Raw genomic sequence first — 26,972 nt, 5'->3', positions numbered from 1 at the left:
CAGCATCTTAAAGAATGTAGGCCTAAAGGGAAATGCAGCTTTGCGCAAATTGCCCTTGAAATGGAGGTTCTGAATTGTCACAAAATAAACCTGTGTTCCGTCTCGTGTTCGAATTACTCTGAATTGAAGCTCTGCTGTAACCCAGAGTGGATTCCTCCAAGACTGTTTCAGAAAGGAAAGCATTACATGGTGGCGCCACTATTACCTAATAAATATATTATAGGGGAGAACCCTATAACATATATATGTATATATATGTATACACTGTATATATGTATTAATATAATTTTTTTATGAGCAATTGTTTCATTTCTTGCTTTACCAAAAACGGTTGTCACACACCTTTGGCCCTAGTCTGCCCTGTCAATTCATCATATTGAAACGGGGACGGAGGCCCTTGATGAGAATATAACTTGATATTTGTTGCATTCCCATATTAAGAATTTGCCAATGAGTCTAGGGTCTCACCCCCCCCCACCCCCTCCAGCCTTTTTAAACCTTTTACTGGTCTGGTCTCTCTCCAGTGGGGCCGTCCTCCACGGTGAGCCGTAGATGCTCACCCATTGGGTGCTCCTGGGTGTCCAGGGCCTGCCGGAGCTTCTCCCAGAACAGGTCTGGGTGTGCGTCTGCGCGGGACCAGCTCAGGTAGGTTTGTCTCTTCAGGAGCCTCCTCATGCGGTAGTACGGAGACAGCTGCTGCATGGGTATGTCCTCCAGGAACACCAGGATCAGCACGTCCTTCTGCTCGTCAAACAGACGGAAGCTGGGGAATGGAAATGTTTCACTTTAAACTACCTTACATCCTTATGCTACATATATTATTCCACAGCTTTTGTGCGTTAATCATGATGTAGAATATAATTGACATGATATTAAAGCATAAAAAAATGGTGATAAACAATTGCACGAATAAAAATGTAAAGCTCATTCCGTTAAAGGTCCCATGTCATAAAAAATTCACTTCATGAGGTTTTCTAACATTAATATGAGTTCCCCTGACCTGTCTATGTTCCCCCAGTAACTAGAAATGGTGCTAGGTCTAAAACGAGCTCTAGGTATCCTGCTCTGCCTGAAAGCTCAGCCGTTTTCAATTTTCCCTGTATGTCGTCATATGGGTACATGTTACCCCTCCTTTCTCTGCCTTGCCCGCCCAGAGAATTTGGCCCGCCAATGTGACAATGAACTACGACCGTGCGAGCGCCACGTGTGTGTGTGTGTGTGAATACAGACACTGTGACGCAAGTGTTGAACACTTCATTGTTATTTGGATAACCGTTCTGCTGTTGGTGTTATAGCGCATTACACGTCGGGATCTCTAACGTCTCTGGTATTTCCACAATGAGACTCGTGGTGGGGGTCATCTCAGCAATGATTGAGGAGGAATTGGGGGAAAGGAGCTTCGGCCTTGACTCCCTGAAGTTCATGAATTGCGACACGGAGGAGAAAGGTATTGTTGCCCTTGATTATCAACCTGACCGCTGCCCGCTGCCCACTGCCGACGCACCACCGCCCCGCGGCAGCGGGGCTCCGGCGGTTGACAATCGCGGTCCACAATCGCGGGCAACAATTCCTTTCTCCTCCATGTCGCGGTTCAGTCTACTTCAGATTGATGTGGAAGTGGAGGGTTATCTCAGCCATGGTTGAGAAGGACTTGGTGGAAAGGAACTTAGGCTTTGACTCCCAGCAGTACATGAACCGCGACATGGAGGAGAAAGGGATTGTTGCCCGCGATTGTCTCCCACCGGAGCCCGGCAGGCGGTGGTGCCCTACTCCTGCCGGAGCGGGAGTAGGGCATATTTATTTCACTCCAGGACTCCCGCCAGAGCACCCGGAGTGTTCTAGAATATTTACAGAACACGGCCAAAAGCTGTGAGCGCATCGCCATTGCGATACGCCCACTGTAAACATGAGCGCATGTTACCGTTGCCGCAAGCTGCTCAGGGCCACACCCCCACCCTCCACCTTGACCCGCCTCTAAAAACGGAATGTTTGTGGAAAGCTCATTGTGGGACTGGCTCGTAGTGGCTATAATTCTGCAACAAGCCTAAATTTCTTAAAACGTCTTCAAGTACTGTATTAGGGGCCCACTTACAGCTACATAAAAGCATCCATAAAGTGGCATGCCATGGCACCTTTAATTACCTTATTCTTATAAAGCTAGGTGTTCTTACCTGGCTAACTGGATCTCTCTGGAGCACCATTCACTCTTCAGGTAATCCCGACTGACTACGCAGATGGTCTTCCGGCTGCCATAGATGGCGTCTGTTATGTTGTCCATGATGGACTTTCCTGAAAAGCATTGTTCAGTGACAATTCATTAACATGAATCCATCCAGCAAATTGCTCATCTCTGTGACATCTCTCAAGTGATGGCATGGAGACAAGTTACATCCAGTTCAAGGACAAATCTATGTTTTTATGGAATATTTGGACCCCTAATCGAGCATCAAAGGTAAATGTATATGCTAGCATGTATGCTAATATAGGTTTAGGATGTGCCAATGATGTTCAAGATAGGGCTCCTCACCTGGCTGGAAGTCTCGGTGGTGCAGACACAGTGTCCAGCCCTGCTCGTCCTCCAGCTTGGGCAGCAGCTCCCCCAGCACCCAGCCCTCATCGTTTGCGTTGTAGGAGACGAAGGCGTCATATTGATGAGCACGCTTGTCCTTGTGCTTTGAGTTGTAGAGGAACGCAAGCATGAGGTAGTACCCGTAGACCAGATGCCATTGCAGGAAATGGTGGGTGAAGGAGACTGCTATGGTCATGATGGCCGCACATGCCGTGGAAATATAACAGATGAAGCCCATGTCTACTGCACAAGATCGAATGTCAATGTCCAACAGTTTTTTCCCTTTAAGGTTTGGAGGGGAGTTGCATTCAAAGTTGTACGCATCAAACACTTGTGTTTGCTTGTTGGTGATTACCCATTGGAGGAACCACGCCTTGTCACAGTCACAGCTGAAGCTATTACCCTTCATATCCAGGTATTCAAGTGCTGGCAGAGACTGTAACACAGTTTCTCTAATCCCCGAAAAGGCATTATGTCTCACCTGCAAGAACTTCAGCTCTGTAAGGTTAGCAAGCAGCAGAAAATCTAGAGACTGCAGACTTGCATGTGAGATTTTGAGACTTTTTAGTTCTTGAATCGGAGAAAACAGACCATGAACAAAGTCAGCAATATCATTTGAACTCAAGGAAAGCACTTTCAGATTGGGTGTATAGTTGAAGGTATGTGGGTGCATATACATAAGATGGGAACTTCTGATATTGAGTGTTGACAAATTTGTCAGGCCTTTTAGAAGATTTTGAGGGAGGTATGCTCCAAATCGACCGTGTTGCCCTGAAAGAATCAATGTATCTAGTTTTGAAAGCTCAGCAAATGGTGCCTTGGGAATCAACTCAGCTGATTTATATTTAATGTGATTGCTCATCAAATTCAATGACTTTAATCCCTTCAAGTCACGAAAAACATTGTTTTTGATTTGAGTTTCTTTGAGTTTATTTGACTGAAGTGTAAGGTATCTAAGATTGGACAGTCCATGAAATGCACCACTTTTTAACTTGCTTAATTTATTCCCATCTAATGTCAGATTTTGAAGGGATTTCAAAGCTTTAAATTCTCCCTGATCTAGAACAGTGAGTTGATTATTTGACAAATTGAGCACTTGGAGATTTGGCATGGTGTTGATGAACGCACCGTTTAATTTACGAATACTGCAGTTTGACAACTGCAAGTTTTTTAAATGGACTAAATCTCTGAAAACACAGTCCTTTAGAGCACCTAAAGGATTATTGTTTAGAAAGAGAATTCTGAGACTTGTCATGTTGGCAAAATCCTCACAGTCATGCACACGCATGCGATTGAAGCTGAGATCCAGTTTAAAGAGTGTTGATACATTCCTGATGGCATATGGGACAGATGAGAGACTGTTGAACATAAGGACTAAAATTTGAAGCTGCTTAAGAGATTGAAATGATTTGTCAGATATGTTAGTTATCTTGTTGTGCCCCAAGTCCAACTCATTCACATTGGAGCACAAGTGCAGCATGTCTGAATTAATAACCCTGATGCTATTATGTTGGACTGTAAGAGAGGTCAGCGATGGGATTTTGCAGGAAATACTTATGAGAATTTCCAGGTTTTTTTTCATATGGTTTAACGTCAGATTCATCAGTGAGGAGTTAAATGTCTCCAGAACTTCCTGCAGTCCGTGTAATGAGGAGTGAACCCTACTGATATCTAGTTCAGAAATGCCAATAAGGTGTGATGTGTCATTCATCTCCCAGACGATACCATTCTTTATACCATCATTAAGGCCCAACTTTGTGAGTTTGGGAAAGATATCGGCAGTGAGCACAAAGACCAAAAGCTCATTTTGAGACAAATCAAGTGTAACAAGTTCTGTAGGCTTATTTGACAGCTCCCACGAATTAAAAGTGGATATATTGTTTGCTCCAACGTGAAGGGTCTGTAAATGTGGCATTTGCTGTAAGATTTGCTGATAATTTGTTAAGTTGTGCAGTTTGTTATGGCCTAGATCCAAAAACTTTAGATTGGTCAGAGACTTACAAGAGGTGGGTGCTACTGTTTCAATCTCATTGTGAGTAAGTCCAAGCATTGTGAGTTTAACTAAGCCATCAAATATACCCTTCTTCAGTTTTCTAAGCTTATTTTTGTTTAAAATCAAAACCTCTAGAGAAATTTGGCCCACAAAAGTGCCAGATTCTATCTCGGAGATCCGATTTTCTGTCAGGTCTATGTGCAACAGATTTGGTAAATCTTCCAAATCTGTATTATTTAGTTTTGAAATTTTATTTACGGACAAGTCCATAGTCGTCACCCTTGCTGGAATGTCCTTTGGAAACACATTTAAAGTTCTACCAATGGGCTTACAGATGGCCTGTGTGTGCCGTGTGATCCAGCAGTCCTTCAGCACATAACCAGCAGTTGGAAAAAATAAACCGTTCAGAGTAAAAAAAAAAGTAAAGATTCCCAATGAACAGAAGCACATTTCCATTTTTCCGCCTTTGGTTGGGATAATTTTGTGCCACAGAACGTTCACGTGTAAACAGCCAATCCAAAAACACTGTCAAACAGACACAGAAAGATGAACAGAAAAGGGTCACTACAATTTGTTATTGAAATACTGTCATTGAGGCATATCAACCTGTACGCTTTGCGACGGATATTTCATGAACATTTATCTTACTATATACATCCTCACTCACAAAGTTAGTCATTAATATGCTAATCTGCCTGTTGTCATGAGTATACCACAACATATGTTTGAATGAATGCTGTTTGAAAGACTTTTCTCCAAATCAGAAAACCCATTTTATTTTTTGTTTAAATCCACAAAACATAAAAATCCCACATAAACATAAAAGATTTTTTTTGCATTTTGATTTGCATATTAATCGTATATAAAGGAAGAAACTAGATGTTTTGAGGCAACCATTGTTAGAGTGAATTATTAATCCAGATAATAACCTTGTCCGTCCGTCCGTCCGTCCGTCCGTCCGTGTGTGTGTGTGAGGTGAGGCTGAGAACAATCAAAGCATACAATTAATATATCACCAGTACAAGACATCATATAGCAACAGGATCAAAACTCAAGTCATTGCTATTCGTTACATTACACCAAAATAAATCAATAAAAAGCCTAAATGTTTTCATTACATGTTGTGACTAAAGTAAATTGAAAACATAAGCACATGGTTAACATAAGAATATGTTCAATGCCTTTGAATTTGATTATCTGCTAACAATTAAAGGTAGATTATGAGTGAAACACTTACATATTTTGGTAATTTTTCTCGAAGCAATCAGAAGGATGTGTCTGGTTTAAATGTGCCTCTCTTTGTGTTGTAAAGGAGGATGCAAAGTAGAGTACAATTTTAAAGAACTGAACTTTCCCTTATTGGGTTAGGGAAGTGAGAGGTCAACAGTTGTCATCTCTTTCCACTGGTATTTGGCAATTGGTTCATGGCGCTCACGAGTTGTTCAAAATTCAAACGTCTCTTTTTAGAACTTTCACCTCAGGCCCCTCCCCCTCTCCCAGAGTTTCAAGGGTTTCTCATCTCAGCAACTCTAGTCCATTCTGTGGCACAGCCGTGGTACTTAAACCCCGGGATCTCCCCCTGCCACCACCATTACCTCCCCCCCTCCCTAGTGGTCATTGTGCGGTTCCTCTGGTAAAACGTCAGGGTCGAAGCAGAGGACACCATCACATCGCATCATCAGAAAGCGTGCACATTGATAGAGTGATTTTTTTAATTGCGATTCATAAATATATAATACATGGACGTAAGCAAAGGCCAGAGCTGTAGCCAGCGCCCGCCAGGGGGAATATATCCACCTTCAGAATTTATCTCCTTCTTTATTTTATACATGAACATGTTATACCCCCAAAATGATTGGTTCTTGGTTCCTGTGAACGGAATGCTGTGATGCATTCATGTCATGCCTTCATCTTTATAATCTAAACAGGCACAGTAGATATTCAACTGTGCAAGTTAATGAGTTGTTTATAAAGTGTCATTTATCCAAACCCATATGCAGATTCATTACCTTAATAGAGCACTTCAGTAATTTAGAAATTGTACTGCAAACCCAGTGAACTCTTTGCCATAATGACGTGCGGGCAGCTGAGCTGCCGTAAGTTGTTTCCTTTTCTGCTTTAACTTGGTTCCTCTTGCTAGGGGAAAGGCATATATTCTAAGGAGCCTTTTTGAAGCCAAACTGCAATCGAAACACTTTTTGTTGTTATTAATACATTACTTAAGTTATCAAAGGGACTGGTTTTATATTAACTTTTAATCACTGACCAGAGATGCATCACGCCCAGACAGATATGACAAAGCCGATAACCTATGGCGTTAAACACCAAAACACCAAGCTTGTTAAATTCAACGAGGCACGTTCATTAAACCTAATTCATTAATTTATCTTACTCATATAAAATTAAATATGTAGCATTTCTAAGATGTGAATGCTTACAGCATTCACACCAAATATGTAGCATTTCTATGATGTGAATGCTTTCAGCATTCACACCAATAAAGATCTCAATATCTAGAGTGTGAATGCTACAGCATTCTCACTAATAAAACTTATGAAAAACAATAGTTGAGCGCTGCATGCAGCGCTCACCTAATAACCTGTTTGGCAATGGCAGAAAAGATTTGTCAATTTCTTTCTTTGTATGTGGGCGCAATCCACATACTCAGCGCTGCTGCTCATTCCACAAATGCATTTTCCTTACAAATGGGGCACTATTTGAAAGGGTACTAAACAGGTTTTCCAACGGTATAAGATTTATTCGTAAACTTAAACTTCGTTAGTTTAAGTTTAAACTAACGAAGCCATCAAGGGGAACTGTTTCACTTTCCCTCCATAGGGACAGACCCCGGGTGTCTGTAGTATAATCCCCCTCCCTCCCCCCAGCATTTGTAAGCCTTTTACTGGTCTGGTCTCTCTCCGACTGCGGTCAAGTGAGCCGCTGTCACGTTAAAATTGTACCGGGGGTGAAAATTGTACCGGCCTACGTCATCTGTTGTTTACATCTTGACAACCTGCCTGGTAACAGACGACGCGATCGTCTGTTGCCGGGCAGGTTGCAAAAAACATTCGGCTCATGTTTCCAAAAGACGAAATAACATAATACAGATAACGGATCGCTAGATAACACTTATTTTTACGTTATATTTGTATTGTATTTAATTGTTTAATCGAATAGCAACAGACGAAGCGATCGTCTGTTGCCGGGAAACGGGCGATCACGTCAAATGACGTAGGAAGGTTCTTAAGAAAGGTTTGACTGATATATTTAACAGCCCGTTCCCTAGTAAATCATTTAATTTTTTTCGTCAAAGGCATATTGTACGGGATCCAGTAATATGCACTTTTTAATATGTTGTTGAAATTGTTTTTTACATCCTGACAGCAATAAATAACTTATGGACAATGAAAAAGAAGCGAAAAAAAAACGAAATCTGTAAACGGAAGCTAATTTCAAATCATGCTAGCTCTCTCACATCGTACAGTATAGCTTTAAGTGACCGTAACATACCTTTGTTTTCCGTTCGTTCCTTGCAGAAACAGACAGAATAAGCTTATTAATAATCAGACGGAAATCGTCGAGCGATGTCTTTTGTTCAGAAGCGTTTTTCAATATGTGTGCAACAGTAGACATGCAAACGTTAAAGATTCTTAGAAAAAAATTCCAACGTCATGCAGCTCATTGTGACGTCATAAGAGAGATGACCTCTCCACCATGGCCGTGTGTGTGTGTTCCTGTCCTGTGTTTGTGCGTGCATGTGTTACGGACAGTGCTGTTAGCCTAGCAGAGGCGAGATGTTTGCATGTCATGAATATTCATAATAAGAGCCAAAATCTATCTATCAATGTAAGCACCAACAGAGGATCATGGGCATCAGGGCTCCGTTTCCCGATAACGATGCTCATACGATCATTCTCACGATGGATCTTGCAAGCCATCGTAAATTTCTTTGGAGCGCTTCGAACGCGCGTTCACTGCACTCACGACGTTCGTAGGATTGAAACGGGCTCCGTAGGAGGTGCTGAAATGGGCTCCGTAGGAGGGGGCGACGCAGGAATGATGCAGGAAAATGGGGTTAAAAAGCGTTAAAATATCTCCCCATCAAGGCCATCAACAGAATAGCCTACGAAAAGATTAGACTGCAATAATATGAATGCTAAAGATATTAAAACACAATTGATTAGGCCTAGGCTGACATATGCTACATTAGTCCTTATCCTGAACGCACTACTACATTTTTCAATACATTTTTTCATCATTCAAGGCATTTTCCCCCCTGAAATAATTACAAAAATAGCTTGTGTGACAACTACATTTATCTTAATGTGCAGCAAAGAGCCGACTATCTGATTCCGCATAAGGTTTCATTGATTGGCGCGCAATTTAGAATCTATGATGTAAAACAAAAAATGCAACATTCCATTAATTCAGTAGCATTCAAACTCAGATTCTGGGCATTGAAACCCGGTTATTGCTGACCCGATTAGGAGAGCTTGGTCTAGATCCTGCCCATATTGTTGGGCATATTGTTTTTACACTGCCAAGTCGGACACCCGCATGCAAGAATGAGCTCACATCTGAGTAAAGGCTACAAACGAAATTAACTATTTACCATTGCAAAAACTTCAACTTATTGTTCATTTTGCTGAGCACTTGTTTTTTATCCCGACAAAAGCCTCATAAGGAAAGTTCCTCTGCGTCTCTCGTAGATCGTAGGCCTACCATCTTTCAAGGTATTTTTTAATGTGACTACATAACCTTCTCTCACATGATCAGCAGCTTGCGGATTTCACTTACACCGAAACAGCCTGCCCTGGCCATCATATCCCTTCTTTTCCGGGTAGGCTATACTAGGTTATTAACTTATCCTGGAAATGATAATAGTATATTAAACAAATCCCAGCACCACACCAAAAGGAGGCAGCAAATCAGAGCTAAACATATCTATCTGCTCATTTCCACATGGTAAGAGAGCAACACAAAACAGGTTTATAATATTTGGATGTTTTATTTTCTTTAAATCAAGGTTACATTTCATTCGTTTTTACACAATCTGATATTTGGAGGCATTTGCAAATATGCTCATAAATTACATGATTTGTAATCCCAAAGAATGAGGTGGTTAATGATCAATATTGGGATCAACAGTGATCACCCTACTAATGTAGGCATTACGTATGCAGGCAGAAAAAGAAAAGTTCCCATTAAGGTCTCATGTGAAACACCACAGGTCTGAAATACTCAGGAACACATGAAAATGGCCCAAAAATGAATTTCACTCTCCAACCTTTTGCTAAAGAGACGTTGACAGGCCCACAGAGAGCCTGGAGCTCACGGGACAACATTCACACACATTCTGCTTCATGAAGAGGTCAGATTATCGTCAGACCATAGACATTACATGCAAGGACACTGAACATTTGGCCGGATTACACATAGAAATGCAATCCAAAACAAAATGGGTAAAGATAAAGCATGTTTATTGATGCGGCAAACAAAGGTTCAAATATCCTCCAAAGCACTTCAAGCCCTCAAAGAATGAAACTCAAAACGCAGATGAGGTAAAAGAAGAAACTTCTAAATTAAAGTGGAACGACCCAGGGACAAGTCTGGTTTGGGTTAAAGATTATGGATGGTTAACTTTGTGTAACATGTTTGGACAAGCAAGTTTAGGTTTTAGGCAAGCGACTTCAGGTATTAGGCATGCGACTTCAGGCAAGCGACTTCAGGTATTAGGCAAGCGAGTTTAGCCAAGCGAGTACAGGCAAGCGAGTTTAGGTTTTATGCAAGCGAGTTTAGGTTTTATGCAAGCGAGTTTAGGTTTTAGGCAAGCGAGTTTAGGCATTAGGCAAGCGAGTTTAGGCAAGCGAGTTTAGGCAAGCGAGTTTAGGCAAGCGAGTTTAGGCAAGCGAGTTTAGGCAAGTGAGTTCAGGTATTAGGCAAGCGAGTTTAGGCAAGCAAGTTCAGGTATTAGGCAAGCGACGCGAGTTTAGCCACGCAAGTTCAGGTTTTATGCAAGCGAGTTTAGGTTTTATGCAAGCGAGTTTAGACAAGCGAGTTTAGGCAAGCAAGTTTAGGTAAGAGAGTCAAGTTACTTTAGGCTTCACTTTATTTGCGGTTAAATTGCGGCATTAGGTTTAGAAAGAAGGTTAAGATCCAGGATCAGGTTTGCTTCCAGCCTCGTCCCTCTAGTCGCTCCCTATAAAGAGGGTTCCCAGCTACCGTGTTAAAATACAACAGCTGGGATTACAGATATGGAGTACAGAAATAAATGACAAAGATTGATTCAAACATTCTTCCCCCAAAATGTGGTGCAACATAAAATGGAGAAAATAATTACTTTCTCTCCATTGATGTTGGGTGTGGATTAATGTGCTGGTGTAGCCATCCAGGGATCCTCAGGGTTTATGGGAGTAGGACACACTGGTGTAGTTCAGTACTGTGAAGTAAAATGATGCAAAAAGTAGAATCAGTGTCAAGGGCAATCAAATGTCTATAAATGCAGGAACAGCCCCATCTGGTCTCAATCAGCATTTGATTTCATAGACTTAAATTAGCGAAAAAACAAGCATTTATTTACCGCAATAGTCCTAGTGCTGGAGAACCAGGTTTCAAAAAAATTGCATTGGTGCATTGGAGTTACTGCATTTAATTAACTTTAATTTAATTAAGAGCACACTAGTCAGTGGAGATGTTCACAGAAAAGACTTGTCTTCAGACCTTTATAAAGATCAGGAGGGATTATATAATTGCCGTTTGACGCGTTAGGTCTGTTCAAGGAGGAAGTAAATATTTACCAGCGTTGGGTCTCTGCACCATGACACCCAGCTGCCGCACATCTGGTCTCCCTTTAAGTCGCCTGAAGGAGAGGTCAACTTAATTGAACCTAAGGGGAATGGGTCACAAGAAAAGGTAAGGATAAATCAAAGCTAAACATAGAAAGGATGAAAACAAGCATTGTCCAACATGGGGTTCGGCGATATTTTGATGTAAAAACATTTAGGTGTACGATCCAACCATCAAAAACAGGCTCTTCTTATCATGTTTCCAATGTACCCCGAGTTGCTACGCCCTCATCAGCCACCAGGTGGCAGACTTGATTTTGTCAGTTGAAGGAGCAAAATAGCCATCCAGCTTGATTACAGCAATAGTAGAGGAGCGAGTCAAAAGAATGCGTTTGAGCACCTTCAGCCATTGGCTCTTGTTCAAGGACATCCCGCTGATTGGCTGAAGTCAGATCTTATTCTCTAGAAAGTTTGTTACAGAAGAAGCCCCTAGTATCAAAGCAACATACCCGCCAAACAAAACTAACCTTGTTGAATAAATGAAAATGTCTTCAAGATGGTCAATCCAGTATCTTACCGGTTCCACATGGAGACTCTAGTCGGCTGCGCTGCGGGCCTTAGGTCCGTCCTCTGCTCCGGGACGAGGTCTTGAGTATAAAGAACCAGTCAGTCATCAAGCTGCTTGGTCTCTTCAAAGAGGTGGAGGTTTGACCGCCTGCACCATGAGGACGCTGTGGATACGGTATGGGACCATTTATCAGCGGATCTGAACTGCAGAACTTTAATCACATCAGCTGTAGATTTATGTACCTTCTCCGGAAAGATGAGTGGTCGTCAGCCCCTGAGCAGTGATCTTCATCCCCAGTGACTCCTTCAATCCTGCTGGAGCAAACACTCAGTTACCATTTGGAGATGACCCAGCTACCCTAGTGTACTCACTACTAAGTGATACAACCCGGTTCAGTGTTTCCCCCAGACAATGTCTTAGTCAAGGTGGTGGGGGGGGGGGGGGGGGTGGGTCTTCGGTGAGGGTTTCAGTTCCCAATAATACATACAACCGCCTTTTCAATTGCATTCAAAATGCTTTATGGCACGACTATTGTTTTGAACAGTATACAGTATTACCGACAAATTATTTATCTATATTTTTTGTACTTGAGGAAAGTATGTTTTCTTTCCCTACGAGTTTTGCACTTTGTTATTGCATAATTATTTTTTATATATAATTTTTCTACATTGGTAGTCAAGGCGGGGCCCTACTGTTAAGACGGCCTTAACCACACAGTGCTGGGGGAAACACTGCAGTTACTCGAGTTAAACATTAGAGTTTAGTCCCCACATGGCGATACCACCAGTTCATGGCTGCGCTCTTTGATTTTCTCGTTGATCAGATTGACCTGGAGAAAGAGCTTACCTTCCATGGATGAGGAGCTGGTTGGTCTGAACACGAGCCACCTTCGGACCTCCACCGCCGGACCCCCCAGCCGGGACCGTCTCCTCCAGGACCTCCACCGGGCCAACCGCCTGGACCTCCACCGGGCCAACCGCCTGGACCTCCGCAACGTCGCCTCATTTCTTCTGAAATGTGACACACGTTCTATTTGCACCCCGGACATTCCTCCCCGTTCATGATGCACTGGAGAAGAGTTTAGCTTTACTGGATGAGGAGCCACCGCCGCCGCCGGGCCCTCCGGGACGCTGCCGCCGCCGGGCCCTCCAGGACGACCACCGCCGCCGGGCCCTCCAGGACGACCGCCGCCGCCGCCGGGCCCTCCAGGACGACCGCCGCCGCCGCCGGGACCTCCAGGACGACCGGCGCCGCCGTGCCCTCCAGGACGACCGCCGCCACCGGGCCCTCCAGGACGACCGCCGCCGCCGGGCCCTCCAGGACGACCGCCGCCGCCGCCGGGCCCTCCAGGACGACCGCCACCGCCGGGCCCTCCAGGACGACCGCCGCCGGGCCCTCCAGGACGACCGCCGCCAGGTGGACGCCACCGCCGGGACCTCCAGGTTGGTCCCAACCACCGCCTCCAGGTCCTCCAGGTTGGACCCAACCTCCGCCTCCAGGCCCTCCGACTCCAGGACCTCCAGGTTGGCCTCCAACTCCAGGCCCGCCGTTGCCTCCAGGACCTCGGCCGTCTCCAGGCCTTCCAGGTTGGCCGCCTCCAGGCCCTTCTGAAATGTGAGACACAAGTTCCAGTTGCACACTGGAACATTTGTCCCCTTTCATCATGGATGCACTGAAGATGAGTTTAACTTTACTGGATGAGGAGCCGCCACCTGGCCCTCCATGCCGCCCCTTCCAGGTTGGACGCCTCCAGGACCTCCAGGCCACCGCCGCCTCCAGGCTGGCCTCTGCCTCCAGGCTGGCCTCTGCCTCCAGGACCTCCGCCTCAGTCCTTCTGAAAGGCGAATGACACGTTCCATTTGCACACTGCACATTTCTCCCCGTACATGATGCAGATAATCAACTCCTCCTCTGCTTTAGCTCCCACAGATCTCACTGATGCCCTACTGTGCAGTCTTGAGTGAGGTATTATTTAACCCAACAGCCAGCCACACACACCTAGCCTACATCCTGGAGCTGGTCCTAGTGGCTGAGAATGCATCTGACATTTTTCAGAACACCTCAGAGTTGCTGTGGCTGCATGTCAAAGGTTTAATTCTAAACAATTCACCAAGCCTAGAAAAAATGTGCAGCTGTGCAGTTCCGTGTCTCACCGTTCTGCATCCGTTGGGCTGCACGGCTCCCGGCCTTCCCTCCATCTGCAGCGAGCGCCTCCAGACGACCGCCATGGACCTCACGGCGAGCACCTCCAGACGACCGCCACGGACCTCCAGACGAGCACCTCCAGACCACCGCCTCCATCACCTCGACTGAAACAAGACAAAATCCATTTAAACACTGGAGATTTTTTTCTCCTCGCTCACTCAGATGTCAATAGCTTATCTTCTCCCATTCTGTGCGTTCTTGAGAAGTATAATTTCCTATAAACTCCCAAACTCAGCCACACATCTAATCTTCATAAGGACACTAGTCCTAGTGGCTGAGAACGCTTGGCTAACAAGCCAATCATAACCAATGACTGAATTCCAGTTTTATTCTGAACCGTTTGACCACGCCAAGGAGGAGTTTATAGGATGTGCAGTTCCACGGCTCACCCCTCTGTTCCTGTAGGACTGAACGGCTCCTGGCCAACATCCACCTGCAGCTCCCAGCTCCAGACCCGCTCTGTTGAAGCCTCTGGGTGTACAATCCGCTCCTGAACAAAAACAACTGTTCATGAATCATTTGGTACTCTGCAATCCTTGGAAATATTATGAAGCATGAGCTTGAATAGAAAATGTTCAAATCCTGTATAATGATTAATTGTTGTACAAATGTGTATAGTTCTATTGATTACTTTTTTTACTTCTATAAAACATTTAATGAATAGTGGGAAACTACACAAGAAAAGTAAATGAATGCGGTTTTAACGTGGTTATATTAGTAAAGCAAGTCTTACCCAAAAAGTCAATAAATGGTGACCACATTTTATCATTATTATTATTAACTATTTAGTGCTTCACTAAATTCCTATAGCAAGTGGAAACGTTACTCTCCTTCATTGGTGATGTTCATGTTCCTCGATATCTTCCAATGGACTCGTTGTGAAATCCTTCTGGATCCTCTGCGTTGAAGTGCGTTGTTCAATTTCCAAGGGGCGTGTCTAAAGGGCGCGATCTAAAATGGGTCGATGCTATGCTATTGGATAGGCCTCGACTAATCATAGCATTGGAACGGGTGATGCAGAAATACATATTCCTCAAAATCTTTGAGTAGTAGTCGTTCGTTCTTTTAGTGAGCATATACAGTCTTTAGTTCACTAACTTCCATCTTTGTTGTTGAAACACCTATACATGTTGCGTATATCCAACCTCACATTAGATAGCCTAAAGGGTTGCTATTGGTCGGTCTATTTCGTACCGGGCAGAAAACGTTATATAATGAAGGGGCGCCTGACCGCATATTTGAAGAGCAAATTATATACGAGGTCCGTCTAGTTCCGAAGCTATTGGTGAAATACGCAAAACGAATATTGAAATGTTAATTTTGGCATTTAATTTGCATCTACATTTTGCCAGCGAAGGAGTTTAGGTTTGCCAATCCGAGGTCTTACAGGCAGTAAACATGTTCATTAAAATACAAATGCAAAGTCCACAGAACATACGCGAATAAAAACCACATTGCACCACCAGCGGTCAACAGCAGCAGCAGCAAGTGTATTGAAAGTAGAAAAGTAGTAAAGAGCAGAATAGAATTGGGAGAGTGGTGTGCAAGTCAGACACCGCATCTAACCCAGGACCACCTTGCAGATCACAAGCAGCAAACCTACCAGACCAACCAAACACACATCAACAGGCCCCCAGTCAGTAGGGTCAGTCAGACAGGTTTCCACAGAAGGGCTCAGTGGGGTTATGGGTTGAGCAAAAACAGACCCCTTTCTTCCTTCCACAAGTTTCCATCCTGGATTTTTCAGACATGTGGACTGGAGTCGGACATGTTTCAAGTTATCCGTGGATTCCTGAGGGCAGTGAAGTATCTGCAGAAGGTGACGTCCAGGTCCAGCGGTCTGCCGCATTGACCACGAGATCTTTAACCGAGTGGGACCGCCTCGGTTTGTCGTAGGCCTAGAACAGTTTGTGTTCAACAGCGTGGAGGTCCTCGTTTCCATCAGAGTTGCTGCAGTTCTTCCATGCTGCTTCCACAGTGAGCAGAGGACACTTCCCAGTGTGGTGGTCGGTGCTGTAGCGGTCCGCAGCGTTAGTTAGTCAGTCGATCCCATAGATAAACCACTCAACACAAACTACCACTTCCATCAGCAAATCCACATTAACCTCCAGCGGTAAAACATGTACAATAGAGGGGCGAGAACAGACGACAAGAGGAGATGGGGAGAGTGTAACATATGCTCATGAAGGAAGTACCCTGCGTTACTCACTGCGTGGGTCCCGGTGGCGGGGGTCCACGTCGGTGGCCACGATGTCCGGATTGTTCAGCCCACGCAATCCAACGCAAAATAAACGATTAACATCCGTCACGGTGGGGGCGCTTTATGAAGAGAGGCGGGGGAGACGCAGCTGAAATCAATTAAGAACTAGTGACCTCCAGAAGAACGTGATTGGTTGTGAGCGAGAAGCTCGAGACGAGAGACGGCAAAGGCCTGCGTATTGGCTAGGGCACCGAAACGGCCAGCGCCAGCCCTGAAACAAACTATCATTGAACTTCAGCAAAACAAAAATAATGTTATTCGTCAATTATAGAATGAATACACAAATACATTTAAGATAAATGTAGTTGAAATGAAAGGTGTTTCCGGAAAAAAAAAATTGGGGTTATAATAGACAACATGTTCAGCTGGAAATCACACATTACACACGTACAATCAAAAGTGTCCAGAAGCATTCATGTATTAAACAAAGTATAACAGGTTCTAGACAAAAAATCACTCCGTATTCTCTACTGTTCAATAGTCTTACCATACCTTAGTTACTAAAAAAAACAGTACACATTATATTTACACAATGTAAGATATCTGGATCACAATACCCATTATTCATACTGTCGAGATTATTAAAATTCACAGATCTGGTGGTATTTCAAACCACACAGATAATGTTTAAGGCTAAAATGAACATATTACCTTTAAACATAAAAAAATATTCAGTGATCTTGACAGGGGTTATAATTGAAGGTGAACATTTTATTTCAAAGAGCACAGCGTCCATACAACCAGGAAACTGTTTTGTATTTCCATCTGTGTATTTCCAGACTATGGAACAATTTGAGTGGAGAGATGAAGCATTGTCCAAACATGAACCAGTTTGAAACGAAATACAAAGAAATTATTTTCGGGAGGTACAGGGATGAAGGAGGTGTTTGACATAGTGTATATGCTTATATGTATGTACATTTTTATAGATGGTGGTATTTATATAATAATGAATGTTTCATTATATATATCGAACGGGTAAAATTGTGTTAGACAGTTTGTTTTCATTTGTGATTTTCATTGCTTGTAAATATAACTTAATTCAAACTGACATACGCAAATAAAAACCACATTGCACCACCAGCGGTCAACAGCAGCAGCAGCAAGTGTATTGAAAGTAGAAAAGTAGTAAAGAGCAGAATAGAATTGGGAGAGTGTGTTTTCCCCAGAACAGACGATATTAGTATAATCAGCAAACAAAAACCAACCTCAAGGCATTGGAGACATTCCAAATATCATTTTTGTACAAGATGAACAGTTTAGGAACCAACACTGACCCCTGGGGGACGCCACTAGCAATGTCCAAACATGACGAAGAATTCAATTCAATTAAATTTTATTTTTATATCCCTTAATCACCATGACAGCCTCAAATGGCTTAACAGGCCAAATATTTATGACACCCCCCTTTACCCAAGACCCCACAAGGGCAAGAAAAAACTTTTCAAGGGCCAAAGTGAGAGTTGGCAGTCCAGGAATAGTGCGTTCCACGTCCCCTAATAAATCAACTAAGAAGCTTCCAATTTAAAGGTCTTACTTTGGGAAAATATTTGTTCTTACAGACTCCCAAATAAAACATGCATGGTGAATCTCAATACTGGGGCTTTGTGACCCTAATATTGAGATGCCCGGTCGGTCATGAAAAACATTCTGAACACCATCACACACCAAGCCTCCCTGGATCAACACAGCCTCTCTCTTTAATATCTGAACCATTAAAGATGCTCTACACGCCCAAGGGACCAAAGAAGGAGCAAGCACAATGTTTTAAGTCATTTTTTTATTTCTTAACAGCGTCATGGTTTCTCTGAAACCAGAGTTGTTGCAATACCTTTACACACAACTGAAGAGAAAAGACAGTACCATCTTCAGGAATTCAAAACGCAGTACGGTAACAGTATGTTGCTATTTCATCTAGATAACTGTTGGCACGCAGCGGAAATACCGAGAATACGAAGCCTTACATTTATGTCCTTTTAGGATTATGTTTGTGTTGATTATACCGTACAGTTTGCAGGACCGGTAACAAGGGACTCACCGGTGATGCGCTACAGCGTACTATCGTCAAAACCCAACCACATAAAGATTTACGGAACACAGACAAAAAGTTACGAAACAAACATTGCGTTTGATACTTTATCTCACCCGAAATAAAAGCCCTTTTTTTTTGCATTTAAACATCCTGCAAGCGAGTTTTGATCGAATCAAGTGTGGTTAAATAAACACAGAAAAACGCTGCAAAAGGAAACTGTGCAGCTGCTACATGATGAACCTAGTGTAGAGGTGCAGGCTTGAGGTTGGAAAGTTTCTCTTAAGTCTTTATCGCGCTGTGACTTTAGATGAATCCTTAATCTCAAATGAATGCAGTTTACATCCATGGTCGTTTGCCGTGATTGTCTAACCCATAGAGAATGCGTTTGTATATGGTTGATTGATGAAAATGTAAATTATAAAGCACAGCACAAAATCTAACTCAGACTTTTTTTTTTTCAAGCAGAAAATAAATCATTTTTTTTCCTTCTTAAGCTTTGGAAAGTAGTCAATGGTAATCTGTAATGATCTGTTTCACAGTGTGAACATTTATTTCAACCGCCACAAAGCTCACTGTATGGAAAAGTTTAAAAAGTGCATTTTGGGGTCATGAATGTCACCATGGTTCAATCGGAGAGTGGTTGATGGAGCGTTGTGATTGGATACTGTTGTGATGACTCATCTGGATTGAAGTGATCCTAAAGATGGCTGACCTTCTCTCTCTCAGACCCTAAAATGGTTACACCATTCTAAAAATCAGTTTTTTCATAAAAAATATATATATTAAAAAACATTAATGGTGCGTTCTATCTGGAATCAATTTCTTCGACTCCAATAGTTAAAATTTAGCTGCGTTAAGGCGTTTTCCTTTGTGAATATATATTTTTAAAAATACAACATAACACTGTTTTGCTAATTAATGAAAGCACCTGTAAAAAAATAAACCATACATTTAATGCTCAAAAATACAGCTCTGACTGTGGTGACATCATCGGCCATTTTGTTTACTTCACAAGCTTGTCTTCCCCAGTCACTGTTCCCACTTTGTCTCTATGGCAACCAGCCTGCCCAAGAGCTGGCCATGCCCAGCACTACCTGCCCTCAGAGCGTCTGATTGAAGGATGGGTTCAGAGAGCCGCTGCCCTCAAAGTCCAGGGGGGAGAGAGACAGCGCCTGTACTACCACCTCGTCCCTGTGGGAGGCGTCAGAGCCCACCGAGGTGGCGCTGGCGGTGGCGGTGGCGGTGGCGGTGGCGGTGGCGGTGGCGGTGGCGGTGGAGGCGGTGGTGGTGGTATTTGTGGTGGTGGCTGTGCTTGGCGCCACCTCTGGCCCCAGCGTCATTGGGGAACGATGCAGGTAGCCCTGGGCGAGGAATATGTCCTCCTCCTGGAGCTCCAGGCCCAGCTCCGGGTCCAGGTCGGGGCCCAGGTCGGGGCCCAGGTCGGGGCCGCGGTTGGCCTGCTCTCGCTGGGTGCTCAGGCTGAGGTGTGTGCCTAGCAGGACGCCGTGGGGGGTCTCCAGCTCCGTCATGCCGTTGCCACTGAACTCCTCTCCCTCGCCGTCCATCTCCTCCAGCTGCCGCACCCAAGGGGCCCGCCCCCGCCCGGGGCCTGGCGAAGATGATGACGATGACGATAGCTCGGTGGAGGCCGCGGGGGGGCGGTCCGCAGAGGGGGGGCGGGCGGCGGGCCGCTCGGGAAGCTCGTTCACGACGGGGTCCGCGCTGGTCTCCGGGACCGCCGGACTCGCGGGCGTAGGTGGGGGCGGCGGCGGCGGCGGCGGCGGCGGTGGCGGCGGCGGAGGTGGCATGCTGGGGGCGGGGGGGGTGGCGAGGCTGACCTCTCCCAGCCAGGCGTCCCTGGCGAGGGCCGTCGTCCCCTCTCCTCCGCTGCCCTCCCCCAGGTCCCCACCCCCGGCCCCCGAGCCCACCTCGCGGTCAGGGGCGGCGGTGTCGTGGTCGTCGTCGTCGTCGTCGTCAAGCTTTCGGGTTTGGTTGAAATGGTTCAGAATGTGTCGCAGTGCAAACATATTATCTACATCCTTCTGGAAGTCGTCCCAGCTGTCCGGGCCGGGGCTGAAGTGGGGCCTGCACTGGTACGCGCTCTCGTTGATGCTATACAGATCCTCCAGTCCCTGGCGGTCCACCTCTTCGTCCGTCAGGTTGGGCAGCTTAACCGACTCGTCCGTCCCATATGGGCTGTGTGCTGGTGGGGGTGAGAGGGAGGGAGAGAGGGTGAGGGCCGTGGTGGTTGTCGGACACACGCGACCGCAGAACCGTGACGGGTGATGATAAAGTCTCTGTTCACAGAGAGCATGCAGGCATGCCCACACCACCGCGCTTCTGTCACACTGGCAGCCAGCGTTAAAGGAGGACGCACGCACACACACACACACACACACACACACACACATATATATATATTTATATCTAACACACGTCACAGCAGCGTAGCTAAAGCCCCCGGGACCTGCGTTGAGCTGAAGCTGTGAGCGGTGCCAAACACATGCTGCCGTAGAGAAAGCACAAAGTAGCAGATCAAATAAATAGCGACCGTAGGAGAAAGAAAAAAGATTTGTGCGAACTCCAATAGCAGGGCAGGAATGGAAGACACTGGCTGAGCTTCACACGGGAAATATAATATTTAGGAGTCATATTAAGTCTGGGCTCTGTGGGGAATATTAATATCCAGGCGAACCCTGGAATCGCCCCGAAAATAAAAGGATGGTGGACCTCTGCAACAAAAGGAGAATGTTTGAGTAAAGTGGCGTAATACCCCAGGAAGAAAGGGACACAGAAGGACTACAAACAAAATAGATGAGTGTAAAGGAAATTGGCACACGCTAAACTTCAAAGTGCTTCGGTTTGATGTGAACTGTGTATGCCACCATCAATTCAACAAGCTATTGTGGCTCATTCTTTCATTTCCCCATCATATAAAGGCCATGACTTCCAGATCTGACACGCCATCATAAAAGTCGGTTATGTGAGTAATAAAGAAACAATAAGAAAAAAAAAGGGGACAAAAACAGAAAAACATGGAGAGCTTTGACTTGACGCAGGCTTTTGGAGACTCACAGGAAAGAGAGGCTCTGTCTCCTCTTTGACCTCTTTCGATGCTGCTGCTGCCTGGTAAGCAGGTGCCAGGAACAGAGGTCAAAGGTCAGAGGAGGGAGGGGAAGGGACAGAGAGGTCACAGCAACTCAAATGTCCAAGCTAGTACTCGCTAATGACATCATGATGGTTTGATGGCTGACTAGGGTCACAAAAAGGATGACGACGGTAGCTATAATGATGAGGGTGATGCTACCACTACCATATATGCATCTGCGGCAGGAAGCCACGATGCTAGGTGGTGATTGGGGTGATGCTACCACTACCATGTAGTGCATCGGAGGAAGGAAGCTATGATGGTAGGTGGCGATGAGGACGATGCCAACATTACCATGTAGCATGTGGCACAACAGATGAAGGACGCCATGATGCATGCATTTGCGTTGACGTGCAGTTCACGTTGGGCGGTAAAATATTGTTTCTCTAAAGGTGTTTTCATCTCCATCTGATCAAACTCAATCATGCAAGAAGCTAGTTTTGAATCTGTAGCAAAAATACAGATTTTTGACACAGATTTCAACATACAGATCATCTATTTCTGGATGATCATTCAATCCATTAAATTATTGTGAATTAACTGTGATTTTTATCCATTCAAAGAACATGACTTCACTGTAGTTTGTGTCCTCAAAGCACATCATACATTTGCACACATGAAACCACTATCAACAGACTTGTGTGTTCTTAAAGCAGCAGACGGCAGGTGAACACACGTCCAACAGAGAAGCGCAAGAGCAAGGGGTGCGAACGGAGTCATGAATCAAATCAAGAAAGAAAAGCACACCAAGACATGTCCAAAACAAAAAACACATCTTACAAAATGACCACTGATTGGTTGAGCGAAGCTCCCAGCATGCAACAGCCATATGACGGAAGCAAGGGGGCGACGGCGACAGCAGCGCTCCGATGGATGAGTGATTAGTGGACAGAGGAGGCAAATTTCGGCCCATGCAGATGTTAAAAAAAGCCCCTGAGAGGGGAGAGAGGGCGAGAGGCACAGAGAGAGAGAGAGAGAGAGAGAGAGAGAGAGAGAGAGAGAGAGAGAGAGAGAGAGAGAGAGAGAGAGAGAGAGGTGGGGGAGGGGAATAAAATGGTGGATACCTGTGTGGCTCAAAGCTTCCTCCATCTTTACCTCCTGATCGAGAGAAACAAAAAAATGAAATAAAAAAAGGAATAAAAGGCAATCGATTGTTAATGCTTTTGAATCAGAGATTTGTGGGGGGCGGGGAGGGGGGATTAAAGACATTAACAACAACAGTTCATTCACGGTGAAGATGGCTCCATGCACAGCTCCCTGGTCCTTGGGAGAGAAATGCAATTACTTTTCAAAAATAAATTTAGGGGGGAGGGGGGGGAGGGAGAAAGAGTGGGGGGGGGGGGCATGGGAGGACAAGATGCTCACGGGGACGGAGGGGAGGGGAGAGAGAGGTGGAGGGAAGGGAAAGAGAGGGATGCACGTGGAGTTCTGGATGGAGAGAGGTGGAGGAGAAAGTGTTGAGGGCTGTTGTGATTGGGTTTGGGACGGACAGAGTTCCCCAGTCGGGGGTCAGGGGGTGGGACCTCCCACTCGGAAGGCAAAAAAAAAGTGGGATCTTTTGCTATACTCAGGGTTGATCCATAACACACTTCAGGCAGAAAGCAGGATAATCTCTGCATCCACGTCTTGGACACGTTCCAACACCTCGCTAAATGTATTCCTAACAACCACGGTCGCTTCAGGGAGTTGTTCTGGCGCCCTCGAACGAGGCATTCAACAGTGAAAGCGACTCATTTCTGGGTGGTTTGTGTCAACTGGATTTGGCAAAGTGTGCGGGCGACTCCGACGCGCCAGCACTCACCAAAAGAAATGACCTCAACAAACAGAGCAACTGCCGGGAGCCACTCGGCCCCCCCAGGGAGCGCCACTCCACAGCTGCTAAATTCACACACACAGTAGCCCCTTATTCTCCCCCCACACACACGCATCCACACATGCTAGCTCACATCCACACGCGCGGCCACACAAACACACAGCATCATTGGCCTGGGTCTCCATGGCAACGTTGCCCGCTGAACCCTGAGATGGGGTTAATCGAAGTCTGTTGCAAAATAATAGTGGAATCACGAAAACTTGACGGAACAGCACTATGCAGCTAATTGCAGTACAGCCTCTGACAGCAGCTCTTAACACTAGGGGGCAGCCAGGGGACAGACTGAGGCTAGGGCCTGGAGCCTGGAGGCCTTGGGCCTGGAGCCTGGAGCAGGACTAAGCAGGACTGGGAAGGGGGGAAGTGGTGGGTCTGATGAATGAACAAATGGATGTAAAAGAATGGATGTTCCCATCTGCATCACAGACGTAGGGCTTGATGGATGGTGTGTGTGTGTGTGTGTGTGTGTGTGTGTGTGTGTGTGTGTGTGTGTGTGTGTGTGTGTGTGTGTGTGTGTGTGTGTGTGTGTGTGTGTGTGTGTGTGTGTGTGTGAGTGAGTGAGTGAGTGAGTGAGTGAGTGAGTGAGTGACTGAGAGATAGAAAGGTGGAGACCCTACACAGAGGGAGAGAGAGAGAGAGGGAAAGGAGCATGAGAGAGAGAGGAGAAAGTCAGAGAGAGAGAGAGAGAGAGAGAGAGAGAGAGAGAGAGAGAGAGAGAGAGAGAGAGAGAGAGAGAGAGAGAGAGAGAACGTGTGTGTGTGTGTGTGTGTGTGTGTGTGTGTGTGTGTGTGTGTGTGTGTGTGTGTGTGTGTGTGTGTGTGTGTGTGTGTGTGTGTGTGTGTGTGTGTGTGTGTGTGTGTGTGTGCGTGTGTGTGTGTGTGTGATCAGAACTACACAGAGTCAACACATCTCAGAGAGCCCCGGACCGTCACCTGACATTTGATGGGTGAAACAGTGGAGTGGATAAAAAAACATTTGCATTCAGCATGCAGATACAGGTACAGGTACCAATTCAGTGGAGACAGAAACAGATTAACATATGCATACAAAATATAAAAAGATATTCACGAGTTCATCAATAATATTGACGTTAAGGTCGAAGCAAAGATTAAATTGCAATGACAGATAAGGTATATCACCATTATTATCATTAGGTCTTAATTACAAATAAAGTCAAATTAAAGTCGCAATGGTTAATGTTACAAAAAGCTCTTTGCCTACAATTACCCAGACATATCTGGAGTGAATTCTATGATTGATTGTGATTTCAATAATTGTATTAATATAATAATTATAGCACATCAAATACTGATGCTCCCAAAACCCCTCCCACTCCAAGCTAACTAGCCAGCCGAGCTACGCTACAATACACTATGCTATGGATGCTCCCGTCCCACAGACCCAGAGAATGGACAGAACACTGTCATTGAGTATTTTTAAATCTGAAGGCTGAATCTTACTCATTGTGACTTGAATGAATTGTTTCTTTCCCGTACCGATAGGCCATTTCAGGACCTGAGGGTTTATGGCCGTACACAAACACACACACACACACACACACACACACACGCGCATGCCCGTATCAGTCTCTGGGTGTGGTGTCGTCATGGTTACCTGCGTCCAGGCCTTTGGACCGCGGGCTGCACTGCTTGTGGCCCTGGCAGCTCCTCATCTCCATCAGCTGGGCGTGCAGCGAGTTCAACACGTCCCGGTCCACCGAGTACACTGCGTTGGTCAGCTGTCACGCGCACGCGCACGCGCACGCACACGCACACACACACACACACACAGTCACAGTCACAGTCACGCACACGCACACACACACACACACACAGTCACAGTCACGCACACACACACACACGCACACACACACACACACACACACACACAGTCACGCACACGCACACGCACACACACACACACACACACACACACACACAGTCACAGTCACGCACACGCACACACACACACACACACACACAGTCACAGTCACGCACACACACACACACACACACACACACACAGTCACACACAGTCACAGTCACGCACACACACACACACGCACACACACACACACAGTCACGCACACACACACACACACACAAGAAGACACACATACACACACACACACACACACACACACACACACACAGTCACGCACACACACACACACACACACACACACACACACACACACACACACAGTCACGCACACAAACACAGAGACACACACACACACAGAGACACACACACACACACAAGAAGACACACACACACACACACACACACACACACACACACACACACACACACACACGCACACAAGCAGACACACAGTCACGCACAGACACACACAAACACACACACAGTCAGGCACAGACACACAGAAACGCGAGACACACACACACAGGCCCGAGACAAACAGAAACAATACAAATACACATGGTTATTATTTGAGAGGGGGGGTTACGGTTTGGCAATAGACATATAACGTCAATAGAAGCTGAGGGCGACACCCCGGCGTTGCATCGTTTGACCCTGTCACGTTTAGACCCTCCATTCACTTGTGTGGATCGGACAAACAATTACTGAAGTTACTCTATATGTACTGTAAGAAGATGCTTCTGTACAGACCCACGGTGTTGACGGACCACGAGGAGACTGACCTGGTACGGGTCGTTGTTCATGTCAAAGTATTCCAAGAAACCGGTGGCGAATTCACAGAAGAGGGTGTTGTGGGTCTCGTTGATGGTCCTGATGCACCAGTACGTGTTGTTGTTGGCGCTGGTGCACGCACAGAAGCCTCCCACTGGGAAGAAACCAACAGAATCCAGGTCAAACACGGATCTACAAAGAGCTATAGGTGAGAAATGTAACATGTAGAGCTAATGTGCAGAGCGTGTTCAAATTCACATGGATGTAGAGACGTAATCATAGATTAGGCAATTATGGAGAAATGATCTAGGTGTGATGGAGGAATTGCACCTCGCAATCACGGCCTCCATTTTGGAAGCATCGGAGCATTGTAATGTTAGTTAGTATCTTGTAAGTAATGTTTTTTTTTCCGCATTTTTTTAGCAATTCATCATGAATTAATTTGTCATTGTTGGGAGAATATTTGTCTTTGAAACTACCGTTATGTTTCTAATGTAGGTCGTTACAAGATTTCGCCATTAGGAGCCGCCATAAACAAGGGAATTGTTCATCTCCGAACTGGCCAAAGGAATGTTCTGAAAACGCGTTTGGGGATATAAGTCCCACACCAAACCTCTCACAGTCAAAACCTTTATATCCACAGGTTCACAGTAGCGTTTTGAACACATGCTTCGCGTTGTGCCGGCAAAATGCACATTTCTTGGACCCCTGCATAACTGCTTGCAGTTCTAGTTTTTAATTGGTCCTCATAATAAAGCCTAATTTCGGGTGATTGAGTGAGTGAGTGAATGCGTGAGTGAGCATATATATATAAATGTATGGGTGTGGTCCTGTAGAGCTGTGGTGATGAACCGTCCAACAGGACACTGCAGTGACGTACGGTTCCA

At 45.3% G+C, this 26,972-nt stretch overlaps 2 protein-coding genes and 1 long non-coding RNA gene across 4 annotated transcripts in view; all 3 read right to left on the bottom strand.

Annotated features, from left to right (window-relative positions):
- Nucleotides 1-132: 132 nt before the first annotated feature.
- LOC132452859 (toll-like receptor 13) lies at nt 133-7,058 on the bottom strand. The gene is made up of 3 exons (XM_060045685.1): nt 2,528-7,058; nt 2,172-2,289; nt 133-763 (listed from the first exon to the last, which is right to left on the bottom strand). The coding sequence occupies exons 1-3, from the start codon at nt 5,016-5,018 to the stop codon at nt 502-504; spliced, it is 2,871 nt and encodes a 956-aa protein (XP_059901668.1). The 5' UTR covers nt 5,019-7,058; the 3' UTR covers nt 133-501.
- Nucleotides 7,059-9,567: 2,509 nt separating this feature from the next.
- Nucleotides 9,568-26,972, bottom strand: part of LOC132452869 (uncharacterized) — a 48,451-nt gene continuing 31,046 nt past the window's right edge. The window contains exons 1-5 of one of the 2 annotated variants that reach the window (XR_009524527.1): nt 12,762-12,899; nt 12,158-12,226; nt 11,925-12,078; nt 11,360-11,448; nt 9,568-11,001 (exon numbers count right to left, since the gene is read on the bottom strand). This is a non-coding gene — a long non-coding RNA (uncharacterized LOC132452869). Of the gene's footprint in view, nt 11,002-11,359; nt 11,449-11,924; nt 12,079-12,157; nt 12,227-12,761; nt 12,900-26,972 lie in introns of those variants that run through there. The other variant, XR_009524528.1, reaches the window with a different exon arrangement.
- sulf1 (sulfatase 1) overlaps nt 18,797-26,972 on the bottom strand; it is a 10,670-nt gene continuing 2,494 nt past the window's right edge. Inside the window, 4 exon segments of the mRNA XM_060044997.1 lie at nt 18,797-20,615; nt 25,045-25,168; nt 26,097-26,239; nt 26,966-26,972. The exon segment at nt 26,966-26,972 is cut by the window's right edge and continues 10 nt beyond it. Of these exon segments, the coding sequence (XP_059900980.1) occupies nt 19,513-20,615; nt 25,045-25,168; nt 26,097-26,239; nt 26,966-26,972 (1,377 nt within the window). The 3' untranslated portion in view covers nt 18,797-19,512.

The sequence above is a fragment of the Gadus macrocephalus genome, chromosome 23 (assembly GCF_031168955.1).
Source record: "Gadus macrocephalus chromosome 23, ASM3116895v1".
Classification (NCBI taxonomy): Eukaryota; Metazoa; Chordata; class Actinopteri; order Gadiformes; family Gadidae; genus Gadus; species Gadus macrocephalus.
Note: the sequence above shows the minus strand (reverse complement) of the source record. Positions and strands in the feature narration are given on the sequence as shown.